This window comes from Dreissena polymorpha, chromosome 13, assembly GCF_020536995.1.
Source record: "Dreissena polymorpha isolate Duluth1 chromosome 13, UMN_Dpol_1.0, whole genome shotgun sequence".
In the NCBI taxonomy this organism is placed as follows: Eukaryota; Metazoa; Mollusca; class Bivalvia; order Myida; family Dreissenidae; genus Dreissena; species Dreissena polymorpha.
In genome coordinates this window covers 48,647,711-48,661,370 of record NC_068367.1, presented here as the reverse complement: position 1 = coordinate 48,661,370, position 13,660 = coordinate 48,647,711, and the positions used below count along the sequence as shown (strand labels likewise).

The following is a 13,660-nucleotide window of genomic DNA, read 5'->3' as shown; positions in this document are numbered from 1 at the left end:
TAAATAGAATAATAGATTAGTGTTAATTATAGATCAGGTTTATCATGCTCGGCACGAAAACGAAAAAGCACTCGCCAAGGCTCGTGCTTTTTGTTTTCTAAGCCTCACATGATAAACCTGATCTATAATGGACACTAACCTATTATTCTCTATGTAATCTGATAGATTGGTGGTATTGGTTATAGGTTCTACCTGAACATTGTAATGTGATAGATTGGTGGTATTGGTTATAGTATAGATTCTACCTGATAGATTGTTGGTATTGGCTATAGTATAGGTTCTACCTGATAGATTGTTGGTATTGGCTATAGTATAGGTTCTACCTGATAGATTGTTGGTTTTGGCTATGGTATAGGTTCTACCTGATAGATTGTTGGTATTGGCTATGGTATAGGTTCTACCTGATAGATTGTTGGTATTGGTTATAGTATAGGTTCTACCTGATAGATTGTTGGTATTGGCTATAGTATAGGTTCTACCTGATAGATTGTTGGTATTGGCTATAGTATAGGTTCTACCTGATAGATTGTTGGTATTGGTTATAGTATAGGTTCTACCTGATAGATTGTTGGTATTGGTTATAGTATCGGTTCTACCTGATAGATTGTTGGTATTGGCTATAGTATAGGTTCTACCTGATAGATTGTTGGTATTGGCTATAGTATAGGTTATACCTGATAGATTGTTGGTATTGGCTATAGTATAGGTTCTACCTGATAGATTGTTGGTATTGGCTATAGTATAGGTTCTACCTGATAGATTGGTGGTATTGGCTATAGTATAGGTTCTCTCTGATAGATTGGTGGTATTGGCTATAGTATAGGTTTTCTCTGATAGATTGTTGGTATTGGCTATAGTATAGGTTCTACCTGATAGATTGTTGGTATTGGCTATAGTGTAGGTTCTACCTGATAGATTGTTGGTATTGGCTATAGTATAGGTTCTACCTGATAGATTGTTGGTATTGGCTATAGTATAGGTTCTACCTGATAGATTGTTGGTATTGGCTATAGTATAGGTTCTACCTGATAGATTGTTGGTATTGGCTTTAGTATAGGTTCTACCTGATAGATTGTTGGTATTGGCTATAGTATAGGTTCTACCTGATAGATTGTTGGTATTGGCTATAGTATAGGTTCTACCTGATAGATTGTTGGTATTGGCTATAGTATAGGTTCTACCTGATAGATTGTTGGTATTGGCTATAGTATAGGTTCTCTCTGATAAATTGGTGGTGTTGGCTATAGTATAGGTTTTCTCTGATAGATTGTTGGTATTGGCTATAGTATAGGTTCTACCTGATAGATTGTTGGTATTGGCTATAGTATAGGTTTTACCTGATAGATTGTTGGTATTGGCTATAGTATAGGTTCTACCTGATAGATTGGTGGTATTGGCTATAGTATAGGTTCTACCTGATAGATTGTTGGTATTGGCTATAGTATAGGTTCTACCTGATAGATTGTTGGTATTGGCTATAGTATAGATTCTACCTGATAGATTGTTGGTATTGGCTATAGTATAGGTTCTACCTGATAGATTGTTGGTATTGGCTATAGTATAGGTTCTACCTGATAGATTGTTGGTATTGGCTATAGTATAGGTTCTACCTGATAGATTGTTGGTATTGGTTATAGTATAGGTTCTACCTGATAGATTGTTGGTATTGGTTATAGTATAGGTTCTACCTGATAGATTGTTGGTATTGGCTATAGTATAGGTTCTACCTGATAAATTGTTGGTATTGGCTGTAGTATAGGTTCTACCTGATAGATTGTTGGTATTGGCTATAGTATAGGTTCTACCTGATACATTGTTGGTATTGGCTACAGTATAGGTTCTACCTGATAGATTGTTGGTATTGGCTATAGTATAGGTTCTACCTGATAGATTGTTGGTATTGGTAATAGTATAGGTTCTACCTGATAGATTGTTGGTATTGGCTATAGTATAGGTTCTCCCTGATAGATTGTTGGTATTGGCTTTAGTATAGGTTCTACCTGATAGATTGGTGGTATTGGTTATAGTATAGGTTCTACCTGATAGATTGTTGGTATGGGTTATAGAATAGGTTCTACCTGATAGATTGGTGGTATTGGTTATAGTATAGGTTCTACCTGATAGATTGTTGGTATTGGTTATAGTATAGGTTCAACCTGATAGATTGGTGGTATTGGTTATAGTATAGGTTCTACCTGATAGATTGTTGGTACTGGTTATAGTTTAAGTTCTACCTGATAGATTGGTGGTATTGGTTATAGTATAAGTTCTACCTGATAGATTGGTGGTATTGGTTATAGTATAAGTTCTACCTGATAGATTGGTGGTATTGGTTATAGTATAAGTTCTACCTGATAGATTGTTGGTACTGGTTATAGTATAAGTTCTACCTGATAGATTGTTGGTATTGGTTATAGTATAGGTTCTACCTGATAGATTGTTGGTATTGGCTATAGTATAGGTTCTACCTGATAAATTGTTGGTATTGGCTGTAGTATAGGTTCTACCTGATAGATTGTTGGTATTGGCTATAGTATAGGTTCTACCTGATACATTGTTGGTATTGGCTACAGTATAGGTTCTACCTGATAGATTGTTGGTATTGGCTATAGTATAGGTTCTACCTGATAGATTGTTGGTATTGGTAATAGTATAGGTTCTACCTGATAGATTGTTGGTATTGGCTATAGTATAGGTTCTCCCTGATAGATTGTTGGTATTGGCTTTAGTATAGGTTCTACCTGATAGATTGTTGGTATTGGTTATAGTATAGGTTCTACCTGATAGATTGTTGGTACTGGTTATAGTTTAAGTTCTACCTGATAGATTGGTGGTATTGGTTATAGTATAAGTTCTACCTGATAGATTGGTGGTATTGGTTATAGTATAAGTTCTACCTGATAGATTGGTGGTATTGGTTATAGTATAAGTTCTACCTGATAGATTGTTGGTACTGGTTATAGTTTAAGTTCTACCTGATAGATTGGTGGTATTGGTTATAGTATAAGTTCTACCTGATAGATTGGTGGTATTGGTTATAGTATAAGTTCTACCTGATAGATTGGTGGTATTGGTTATAGTATAAGTTCTACCTGATAGATTGGTGGTATTGGTTATAGTATTGGTTCTACCTGATAGATTGGTGGTATTGGTTATAGTATAAGTTCTACCTGATAGATTGTTGGTATTGGCTATAGTATAGGTTCTACCTGATAGATTGGTGCTATTGGTTATAGAATAGGTTCTACCTGATAGATTGGTGGTATTGGTTATAGTATAGGTTCTATCTGATAGATTGTTGGTATTGGTTATAGTATAAGTTCTACCTGATAGATTGTTGGTATTGGTTATAGTATAGGTTCTACCTGATAGATTGTTGGTATTGGCTATAGTATAGGTTCTACCTGATAAATTGGTGGTATTGGCTATAGTATAGGTTCTACCTGATAGATTGGTGGTATTGGCTATAGTAAAGGTTCTACCTGATAAATTGGTGGTATTGGCTATAGTATAGGTTCTACCTGAACAACTTTGGCCTCTCTTTGGGAAAACTGTGTTTAATGCATGTGCAAAATGTGTCATCCCAGATTAACCTGTGTAGTCAATGCAATTATTTGCTAAAAGGAATTCTCTTTTAAACGGAAATCCAATTTAAGCTAAACTGCCATCCTTGATAAGCCTGCATGGACTTCACAGGCTAATCAGGGTCGACATTTTACTTACATGCTTTAAGTTCAGTTTTACCAAAACAAGGATCATTTGTACTATCAGTTTAACAGTGTTACATTGTACTCACAATGGTGCTGGCGTTGATGTAGTCGGAGCCAGACACGTTGGTGTTAGTGGTCAGCACAACCCTCGAGTGGTCATCTGAAACAACAGAGTGGTCATCTGAAACAACTGAGTGGACACAGTACAACACAGCTCACAATTGGGAAATACTGTTGACCAAACGAAAGCAGCAATTACCAAACCATCTTCAAACAATTTAATTTGAGTGTGTTGAGTGTTTAACTTTTGTAGATGGCTTATCATAATAAATAAGTTTGCACTGTCTTTGTGCAGCCTTTATACACAATTTAACTTTAAATTTAATTGAACTTTTCATTGTACACCCTATTTTTACATTACATTAAAAGGAACTTATCCAGAAAGAAAAACCATTTTAAAGGCATAAACTCAATTCCCTAATACAAAAAATCCTTAAAAAAAACCTGCTCTTGTCTCGCCAAAATCATGTATCTCCGATACCGCAAAAATCAGATATACCCCCAAGGCCATATATCTCGATTATGGGTCATAGTACATTATGAACAGTTGATCATTTCTTGAGCAGCTTTAACAGGCTTTCCTTTCCATAATCCCCCACCCATTGGAAAAGCGAACATTAGCACCCACTGTGTTAATGGAGCCACAGATCTGACTTTGGAATCGACAAAGAGATTTATTGGAATCGTGAATTTGCATGGTGGAAGGGTTCTAATGATGGATGCTGGGAACTGACAAGATCGTCACGACAACCGTGCATTTGTGAGGCATCCTTGGATTGAAACATCAGTTTCAAGGATTTGAAAGCAAATACAGATGCAAATCCATACTCACAGGCATGGTATAGATTTGCTATCATGGTGACAATTTCATCAGAACAACTTCAGTATTTTATTTGTGAGCCCTCATTCATCAAATGATACTTAGACGCATAAAGTCTCAAAATATAGAATATTCTTTGAATAGGGATATTCAAGAATTGCTTTAACTCTTTCAAAGCTGGAACAATTTTGAAGGCCTTTGCAAACAGTTTGGATCCAGATGAGACGCCACGGAATGTGGCATCTCATCAGGATCCAAACTGTTTGCTTTTCTGATACTGTAAAACAATTAAATTTCGTGTGGTACGAATTTTCGTGGAATTCGTTGGTCCACTGAACCACGAATTCAAGTACCAACGATTATTTATACATTTTTAATCCGAAATCGGTTATTTCCGAATGTCATTTCCGACATTTTGTTGTGTTGTCAGTTATCCGAGATATTTGTTTTTGTAATAGTTACTTCGCTTCATTAGGTCTCATTACACTATATATATTAGTTTATCTTTTTTTATTCATCATCGTTAATGTACGTTTTATTAAACATGGTAAATAAATATAATAAATAGCATTACCAATTGTGGAGAAAAACACATTTCTTTTACGTGACGTCGTAAAATTAACAGTTTGCAGATTTATCATATATGTCAATATGCGCAAATTAAATTTAAAAGAGACAACAGTTTTCACACATGTATTTTGGGGACCTTATTACTGTAGTGTTTCTACTATGGGACCATTTGCGCTGATAAGTGCAAATATTGTCAAAACAACATTGATGCCAATTAGCAAGCAGGGACCCACAAGTGCGCCGCTTTATCGACAATTATCGGCAACACTTTCATGCTTCAGTGCACATTAACCTCAAGTCTTGCAGTCAACACAGATTAGCAGATTATGCTTCGATATTGCTCTGGTTGTTTTAATAAATGTTTTATTATTATGACGGTCAGTCTTCCCCGAAAATTTGAAATCCATGAAATTACATGTCAACGAATTAGTTGTTTTTCATTAAACCACGAAATTTCATACCGACGAATTTCTATACGTTTACAGTAGTATTTTTTGAAAAAAAAACGAAGAAAATGCTAATTTTAGAAATTCAGCAGACAACATTTTAGCAGACAACAAATTTCCCAGCATGCAAAGGTTTAATTTTTGGCATTGACCGCCTCTATCTACATGATTTTTCAGGTGGAATACCTTGTAAATGGCATAATCACCAGTGTTTGCCTGTTTATGAGTCGTGATTTGAGAAAACTGGGCTTAATGCATGTGCGTAAAGTGTCATCCCAGATTAGCCTGTGCAGTCCTAAACAAGATTTTTGGTAAGAAGGGACTTCCTTTAAACAAAAAATATCATAAAAGCGGAAAGTGTTGTCCCTGATTAGCCTGTGCGGACTGCACAGGCTAATCTGGGACGACACTTTACAAACACGCGTTATGCCCAGTTTTCCAAAAACGCGACACATATATTCAAAGGCTGGACTTTTTTCCTATGTTCTATGTCTATCCTTTATATGTAAGTCTAAAAATGAGTTTGTGAGTAATGGCCCACGTCGAAATCCCAAGACAGAGTGTGTGTTAACCCTTTCCCACTCAGATGTGCTCAGATATGATCTCATAGACACATATTGACTTGTAAATGTGGTCCATAAGAAAACCAAATGTCTTTATTTCAAGTTGTGAAGGCATTCGACGGGGCCAGCCCTAAGATACTGATTAGCAGCAAACAGCATACAGCCTGAAAAGCATACAAGCTGTTCAGGGTTTATGGTAATGGCATAATAAAAGCCTCTATTTTTCTATGTTTCTTAACATGAAAGGGTTTACATTCAATGAAAAACTACAGCTTGTTAGATCTGCTATGATTCTTTTAATGCATCAATGATAAATAATAAACCACCAAATTTTGATATAATTTTATTTGTTAACAGACCGTTTGTCAAAATATATATCAATTAAAACTATGGTGTTGCGCTAATATGTAATGCAAACTGGACATGAAAGCATATATGGTTACTGTTAAACTGAACTAATTGTTGATGCCCTGATGTTAATATATTAACCACATACATTGCACATCAACCATATACAATGACAAAACAATACATTTATAATTGATATTAAAATTTCCTTTTTTGCAATTCAAACAGCTGGATCACATAGGAACCAAACATGACCTAGAACATTTCTCAGATATTTACATACAAGGCAAGGCGTGACAATCTCCAGCCAATCTTCACCTTTTTGAAGACATTGAAAGTACATGTAGATAGTAGAACCTCAGCACTCTGTCCATTCCCCATTAAAACTAATAGCCCAATTTACAACCAATTTACTTCTGAAAGCCCATCATGGTCAATGCTTTAACACGCTCTGCATTAAAGGTGCCTTAATGGAACAGAATAAGTGCTTTTGATTGAAGCCAAAACGATTCACGCAATTTTCATAACAATTTTGCTCAAACCGATTATTTCACTTCTACCATTCTCAATAAAAATTTCAATTTCTTTTCCTTGCTGCAATCATACTGACCATTAAAGCTAATTGACAACTTTTGGAGTATGCAATTTGCAATCGGAGATCCAATCAACTATCTTGCGATAATATTCTGTAATTTTGTACAAGTTGTAATTTTTAGCTTGGAGGATTTCAGCAATCATATTTCCAGCAACTTGAGTTATTGCTAGATGATGACAAGATGAACTTGATTGGAGAAAATTATGGTTTAAGAACTCTTTAGCAGTAAGTATTTACTTGTTTGGTGTCTTGGGAGAAGTATTTAAACTTAAGTAGACACATAACAAGGCTTGGGGTTCAAATCGGGCTATCTGCTGTTAATTGCTATGTTTGATGCAGTATCTTCCACACTCAGTCGTTGATAAATATATGAAACTTATTTATTCCTATACCACAGAAAATGTTTTTTGCCATGGTTTACAAAAAAACTTTTCTAAATGTTCGAATGATACTGAAATTTGACAATTGTGACACTTCATTCTTTCTTTAAATTCATTTCAACAAACCATTCTTGTGCCCATGTATTTTCCTGTCTGGTCTGTTTGCTTAAAGGAATTTCTGTAAGAAATATTTGAAATATAGAAAAACATATACTAGACATTCCTAATTTTGGAAATAAATTTATCCCATTTAGAAGGATGGGAGAGTCCACTAGGCATAAATGGGTTAATTATTTGAAGGATGGAATAGTCCACTAGGCATAAATGGGTTAATTATTTGAAGGATGGGAGAGTCCACTAGGCATAAATGGGTTAATTATTTGCAGAATGGCATGCATCATTAGAATACTCCTCTTAACAATGTCACCAGACATAACCAAATGAGAATTTTGAAGGGCATTTTAGCCCATTAAAAGATACAACTTTTGCAAAAACTATTATTTAAAGAAATGTTCTGAACTGTAGGTAATTGAAAATAATTTGTCACTGTTTTATTATTCTTTGTTATATTTTCATAATTGATTGTCAGCGAGACAGATGATCACAACCTTTCCCCACCCACAGCTATACATCAAAGCAAAGCCATAAATCTACAAAATTGCCATAATTTTCCCAGAATTTTATAGTTAATTCTGAATGAACATAAAATATGAAGTTTCAAAATTTCGTGACAAATGATAATTTTCTAGGACAACCTCGGGTTGAAAATTTACACTAGTGTGAGACAGCCAGGCCAGGAACTTTAATTCCAGTTATTATGTGTCATTTTGATCAGGCATGTTGTTCAAATTGTGTCACTTGTGTCGTGTTCATTTTGAAAGATGTGAAGAAAAATTGATGCAAATTTTATGATGACATCCATCTTCTTTACAAAAAGATTTATGGCTTGTTGTTTATATTAAACACTGGAGGACAAGTTTTTTTTTAACATATATATTTGTTAACTAAGATAATCACTGTATCAAAAATTCCAGTGGAAAAAACAGGCCTTGCAATAATTGTCATTTGATATGTTGAGAAAAGTTTGTAGAGGTGAAAAAATTAGGAAGAAAAAAATTATGACAGTTTCAAGACTTACGTCAGTAAAAGTAAGATTAACTACTTTTACAGCAAAAATAAGAACATAATGGAACTAGTAACAGACAAGGCTTGGTCCATAAAACATACCAATAAGACTTGATATTTGAAGACCATATTTTCCAAGTTATTTTTTTACCCCAAAATATATTTAGTAATTTTTTGTAACTGCAATTTATTTGTATTAGTATAAAAATATATGATCAATTGACATTTTACATAAAAGTGAATAGAAAATAAATTAAAAGCTTGATTATAAGTATACATTTCAAGAAAGATGTTGAATGAAAACAACACAGAAATTTGCTATAGAGAACAGTTCACTATTGACATAATATAACAATTGCAACAAAGCAGTACAATCAAATGATTTCAACATCCCAGCAATTTTTACAAAACTTCAACATACTTAGTCTATTTTAATAACCATTTATTTGATCTATTGCGGAAAATACTATAGTCTGCAAAAGTGTATCAAAGACAACACTTTCCGCTTTCATATTTTTTGTTATAAGAAAGTTTCTTCAAAGCAAAAATCCAGTTGAGGTGGAAAGAGTCAACCCTGATTAGCTTGTGCAATCTGCACAGGCCAATCAGTGATGACACTTAACGCACATACATTAAGCCCAGTTTTCCCAGAAACAGGCTAAATTTAACTCTCATGTCACTTACACGGCAGCACATCAGAGTAGCGGTTCTTGCGTGCGTTGGCCATCTCCGTGGCGACATTGGAGCTGCAGGGGTCAGCCTCGTATGCGCACATGGCCTCCCACTCTCTGTCCAGCCGGTCCTTGTTCTTCAGGTGATCCTCCATGTACGTCTGAAAGGTCAAGAACAAAGGTCAACAACAGTCCACGTAGGTCTGAAAGGTCATGGACAACACTCAAAAAAATTTTCTATGTATGTCGAAAGGTCAAAGACAAAGGTAAAACACAATTGTCAAGGGACATCGGTAAAAAGCAATGGTCAAGGGATAATAGTTAAGGAACAATGCTAAAAAAGAATGGTCAAGTGACTATGGTAAAAAAATTGTTAAGTGACAATGGTAAAAAAGAATGGTCAAGTGAATATGGTAAAAAAGAATGGTCAAGGGACAATTGTCAGAGAAACAGACGAAGAAAAATTTTCAAGAGGCAATGGTCATGGTATAATAGGGAAGGGAGGGGTCATGGTAAAATAGGGAAGGGAGGAGCCGATCTCCTAACAGCAATACAGATGTCATAGAAAAATATGATAAGAAAGAGGCACCATTATAGAGCTAATCAGTTGTCAAATGGCACAGATATATGAGAAAGGACAGAGCCACCTTACCATAAGAAGTCTGGGGTAGGAAAATACTTTTGATGTGAGCTTGAGTCATAGAGCCAAAAAGTCATACAGCAAACAACCAATGAAAAATAATAAGAATTAGAATGTATAGACAAACAACTGTATACATATCAAGCTCCCAATCAGCAGAAGAACCTAAATCAGAAAAAAGGATCAATTGATTTGTGTTCTGAGAAAACTGGGCTTAATGCATGTGTGTAAAGTGTCGTCCCAGATTAGCCTGTGCAGTCCGCACAGGCTAATCAGGGACGACACTTTCCGCTTTTATGGTATTTTTAGTTTCAAGGAAGTCCCTCCTTACCGAAAATCAGGTTTAGGCGAAAAGTGTCGTCCCTGATTAGCATGTGCGGACTGAACAGGCTAATCTGGGACGACACTTTACGCACATGCATTAAGACCAGTTTTCTCAGAACAAGGCTCAATTAAAACCCAAAAGATATTTTCTGGTCTCCCCACAATTCCTCTTACACTCCAGGCTTAGCTATGGATTCCTAATCTAGAATTCTGATGTGATTAGCATTTCAAATAGATCTTATAAGATGCAGAGAAGAAATGTAAAATTTACCATGTGATTAGCCGATTGATCGGCTGCAAGAGAATATTTTGTACGTTTGGCGCAAACATGGAACATGGCATAGGATAACTATAGTTCCTAAATTATTGCACTAAAGATTTTTGTTCAAGTCCTTCATAGAAATTGATAACGAAATATTTATGTGAACTTAATAAGGTGAACAAGTTTCTGATGATATATTCATGTGAGATCAAATATTCATATGATGAGATAGTACTTTCTATTTTTGGAAACATTAGGATATGCCTTCAAACATGAGATAAACAAAGACAAACCAATTCATTGAATTGATATCCCTGTCAAATAAATTTTGTTTATGGATTGGGGAAGAACTAAAAGAAAAACAAGCGATACACTATATGTCCCCATATATTTGACCTTGAAGGATGACCTTGACCTTTCACCACTCAAAATGTGCAGCTCCATTAGATACACGTGCATGCCAAATATCAAGTTGCTATATTCAATATTGCAAAAGTGTATATTAAATGAGCAATATTGACCCATATATTTGACCTTTGATATTGAAGGATAACCTTGACCTTTCACCACTCAAAATGTGCAGCTCCCTGAGATACTCATGCATGCAAAATATAAAGTTGCTATTTTCAATATTGCAAAAGTTATGGCAAATGTTAAAGTTTGCACAAACAAACCAACCAACCAACAGACAGGGCAAAAACAATATGTCCCACACTATAGTGGAGGGGGACATAATAAAGTGTAGTGTTATTACATATGTATATTGCTATTCACATTATTGATATCTATACACCTTTTAAGTTTTATGTTGAAATCTTGTATCATATCTGAAATATAGCCCTAAAATGTTACATCATACACAACCATTATGAGCAATAACTATTATTTAAGAAAGTGTGGGCCCCCTGTCGGCCTTGTTTTTCAACTGACAAAGTTTCATGCAGATTGGTCAATAAATGTGACTTCTAGAGTATTAAAAAGCTTTTTTGTTAATTTGATCTAGTGACCTAGTTTTGACCTCATGTAACCAAATTTCAAACTCGACCAAGATATAATTGGAAAAAATCTTCTGAACAAGTTTCATGAAGATCAGACAATAAGTTTGGCCTCTATAGAGTGTTAACAAGACTAAATGTTGACGAAGGTCAAAGCACAATGGACAAAAGGTGATCCCTAAAAGCTCACCATGAGCACGTTGAGATCATGTGAGCTAAAAACAAAATGTAACTTTGACCTTAAGCTTCTGAATGAAAAAGTCGTTCAGACTTGTAAATAGTAATGATGTAATGACAACGTTTATTAACTCTTTCAGTGCTGGAACTGAATTTTGAAGGCCTTTGCAAACAGTTTTGATCCAGATGAGATGCCACAGAACGTGGCGTCTCATCAGGATTTAAACTGTTATCTATTCTTATCGTGTTCTTAGAAAAAAATCGAAGAAAATGCTAATTTTAGAAATTCAGCATACAACATTTTAGCAGATGACAAATTTCCCAGCATGCAAAGGGTTAAAACATGAGCATAAATAAATGTCTGTCCAATCAGAAATAACATTTACTTTATGGCAAAAATACCAAGCTCCTCTGATACATATTTCTGATTTTCCGATTGTTATAGCATGGTTTGGAATATGTCATCACTTCAAGTTTCTTTTAATTTTGTTTATTCTAAAAAAAACTTTTCTTGTTGATAGCCTTTGAAATTTTCATTCCGTCAACTGATCCTTTAACATAAACTTTCCTGTATCTTGCCAATAGACTTTCAACACCGCCGGCGCTCTCTTTGAAAACTGGCCCAGGCCAATGCAAATGTGAATTTGGGCCCTGGTCAATGTAAACATGAAAACGGGCATGGCAGATGCAAACGTTTATTTGGGCCTTGATCATTGCTTAATTTCAATGTGGAAACTGGCTGAGGCATATGTAAACGTGAAGAGGACGATTACAACTAGCAAGGCCTGGTAAATGGTTAGGTTAGGGTTAGGGTTAAGGCATGTGTTAAGGCTAACCCTAACCAAAACCCTTACCCTAAACCTAACCCTATAACCCCCCCCCCCCCCCCCCCCTATGCGCATTACAATATCATGCCTCGCTCGTTGTCGTTGTCCGCTTCCGTATGTAAACATTGGGCCGTTAAGCAGCTATTGGATACATACCAGGACAATGTGGCCAGTGGAGATATCCATGTTGGAGTTAACTGGCTCCTCAGACCTGCAAATAAATGTGCTATAAACACAAGGGAAAGTATTCTAAAATATTCTACGTTGACCTATGTTTACTCATGTAGTGAAAATTATGTTACGCAATGTTAGATAAAATACAATGAAGTAGACTACGTAAATATAATCAACATTTAAGACAATGTTAATCATCATTTGATATTTGTGAGCACTTAATTTTATGGAATAAAATGGTTGAGAAAACATCAATTTTACTGTTGTAATGTACACATTTACTTTCAAAGTTGCTGGAATAATATATTATGGTCTCTGAAATATTATTAATAAAGGTCAAATGCTTTGATGAAACCCTATGCTTTAACACATGTGTATGGCAAGAGCTTTCTAAATACATTAAAAAGAAAAACGCTGTATAAAATATCACCAAACTGGTGTCAAATTTTTGTCTAGTGACTACAGTCAATAATAACTCCATGGTAACCAATTATTATGCTTTATAATAAACATGAACACAGATTGTGATCAGGTCATTTTATAATGATTGATAAAAGTTTCCTTATTTTTCATGTAAAATTAATAGATGTAATTGTTTGTCCAATGACCATGTGTTTTCTGAAGTGGGGAAAATACAAGTTGAAATATATCCATTGCACCTGTCATTGCGAAATTAACCCCAGGTGACATTTCACAAATCATGTAACTAAATGCCACCATGCCAACATCAGTTTTCAATTACAAACATGTAGGCCATTACACATAAAGATGATAATAATAACATTGCCATAACAAAAGGGCCAAGATGGCCCTAGTTCGCTCACCTGAGAGGAGTCAGCTCATTCAATCTTAACCAAACATCAAACTCACCTAGATATTGTCCAGACAAACATCCTGGTCAAGTTTCATCATTATTGAACCAAAACTCTGGCAGATGGAGTGATTTTGTTTTTGTAAGATTTGACCTGGTGGC

The 13,660-nt window shown here is 35.2% G+C and overlaps 1 protein-coding gene across 3 annotated transcripts in view; it reads right to left on the bottom strand.

The window, feature by feature from the left end:
• Window positions 1-13,660, bottom strand: part of LOC127856071 (receptor-type tyrosine-protein phosphatase N2-like) — a 95,498-nt gene that overhangs the window by 29,292 nt on the left and 52,546 nt on the right. For all 3 annotated transcript variants that reach the window (XM_052392058.1, XM_052392057.1, XM_052392056.1), the window contains 3 exons: window positions 12,670-12,724; window positions 9,302-9,449; window positions 3,797-3,870 (listed from right to left, as the gene is read on the bottom strand). In XM_052392058.1, the coding sequence (XP_052248018.1) occupies window positions 3,797-3,870; window positions 9,302-9,449; window positions 12,670-12,724 (277 nt within the window). The remainder of the gene's footprint in view (window positions 1-3,796; window positions 3,871-9,301; window positions 9,450-12,669; window positions 12,725-13,660) is intronic.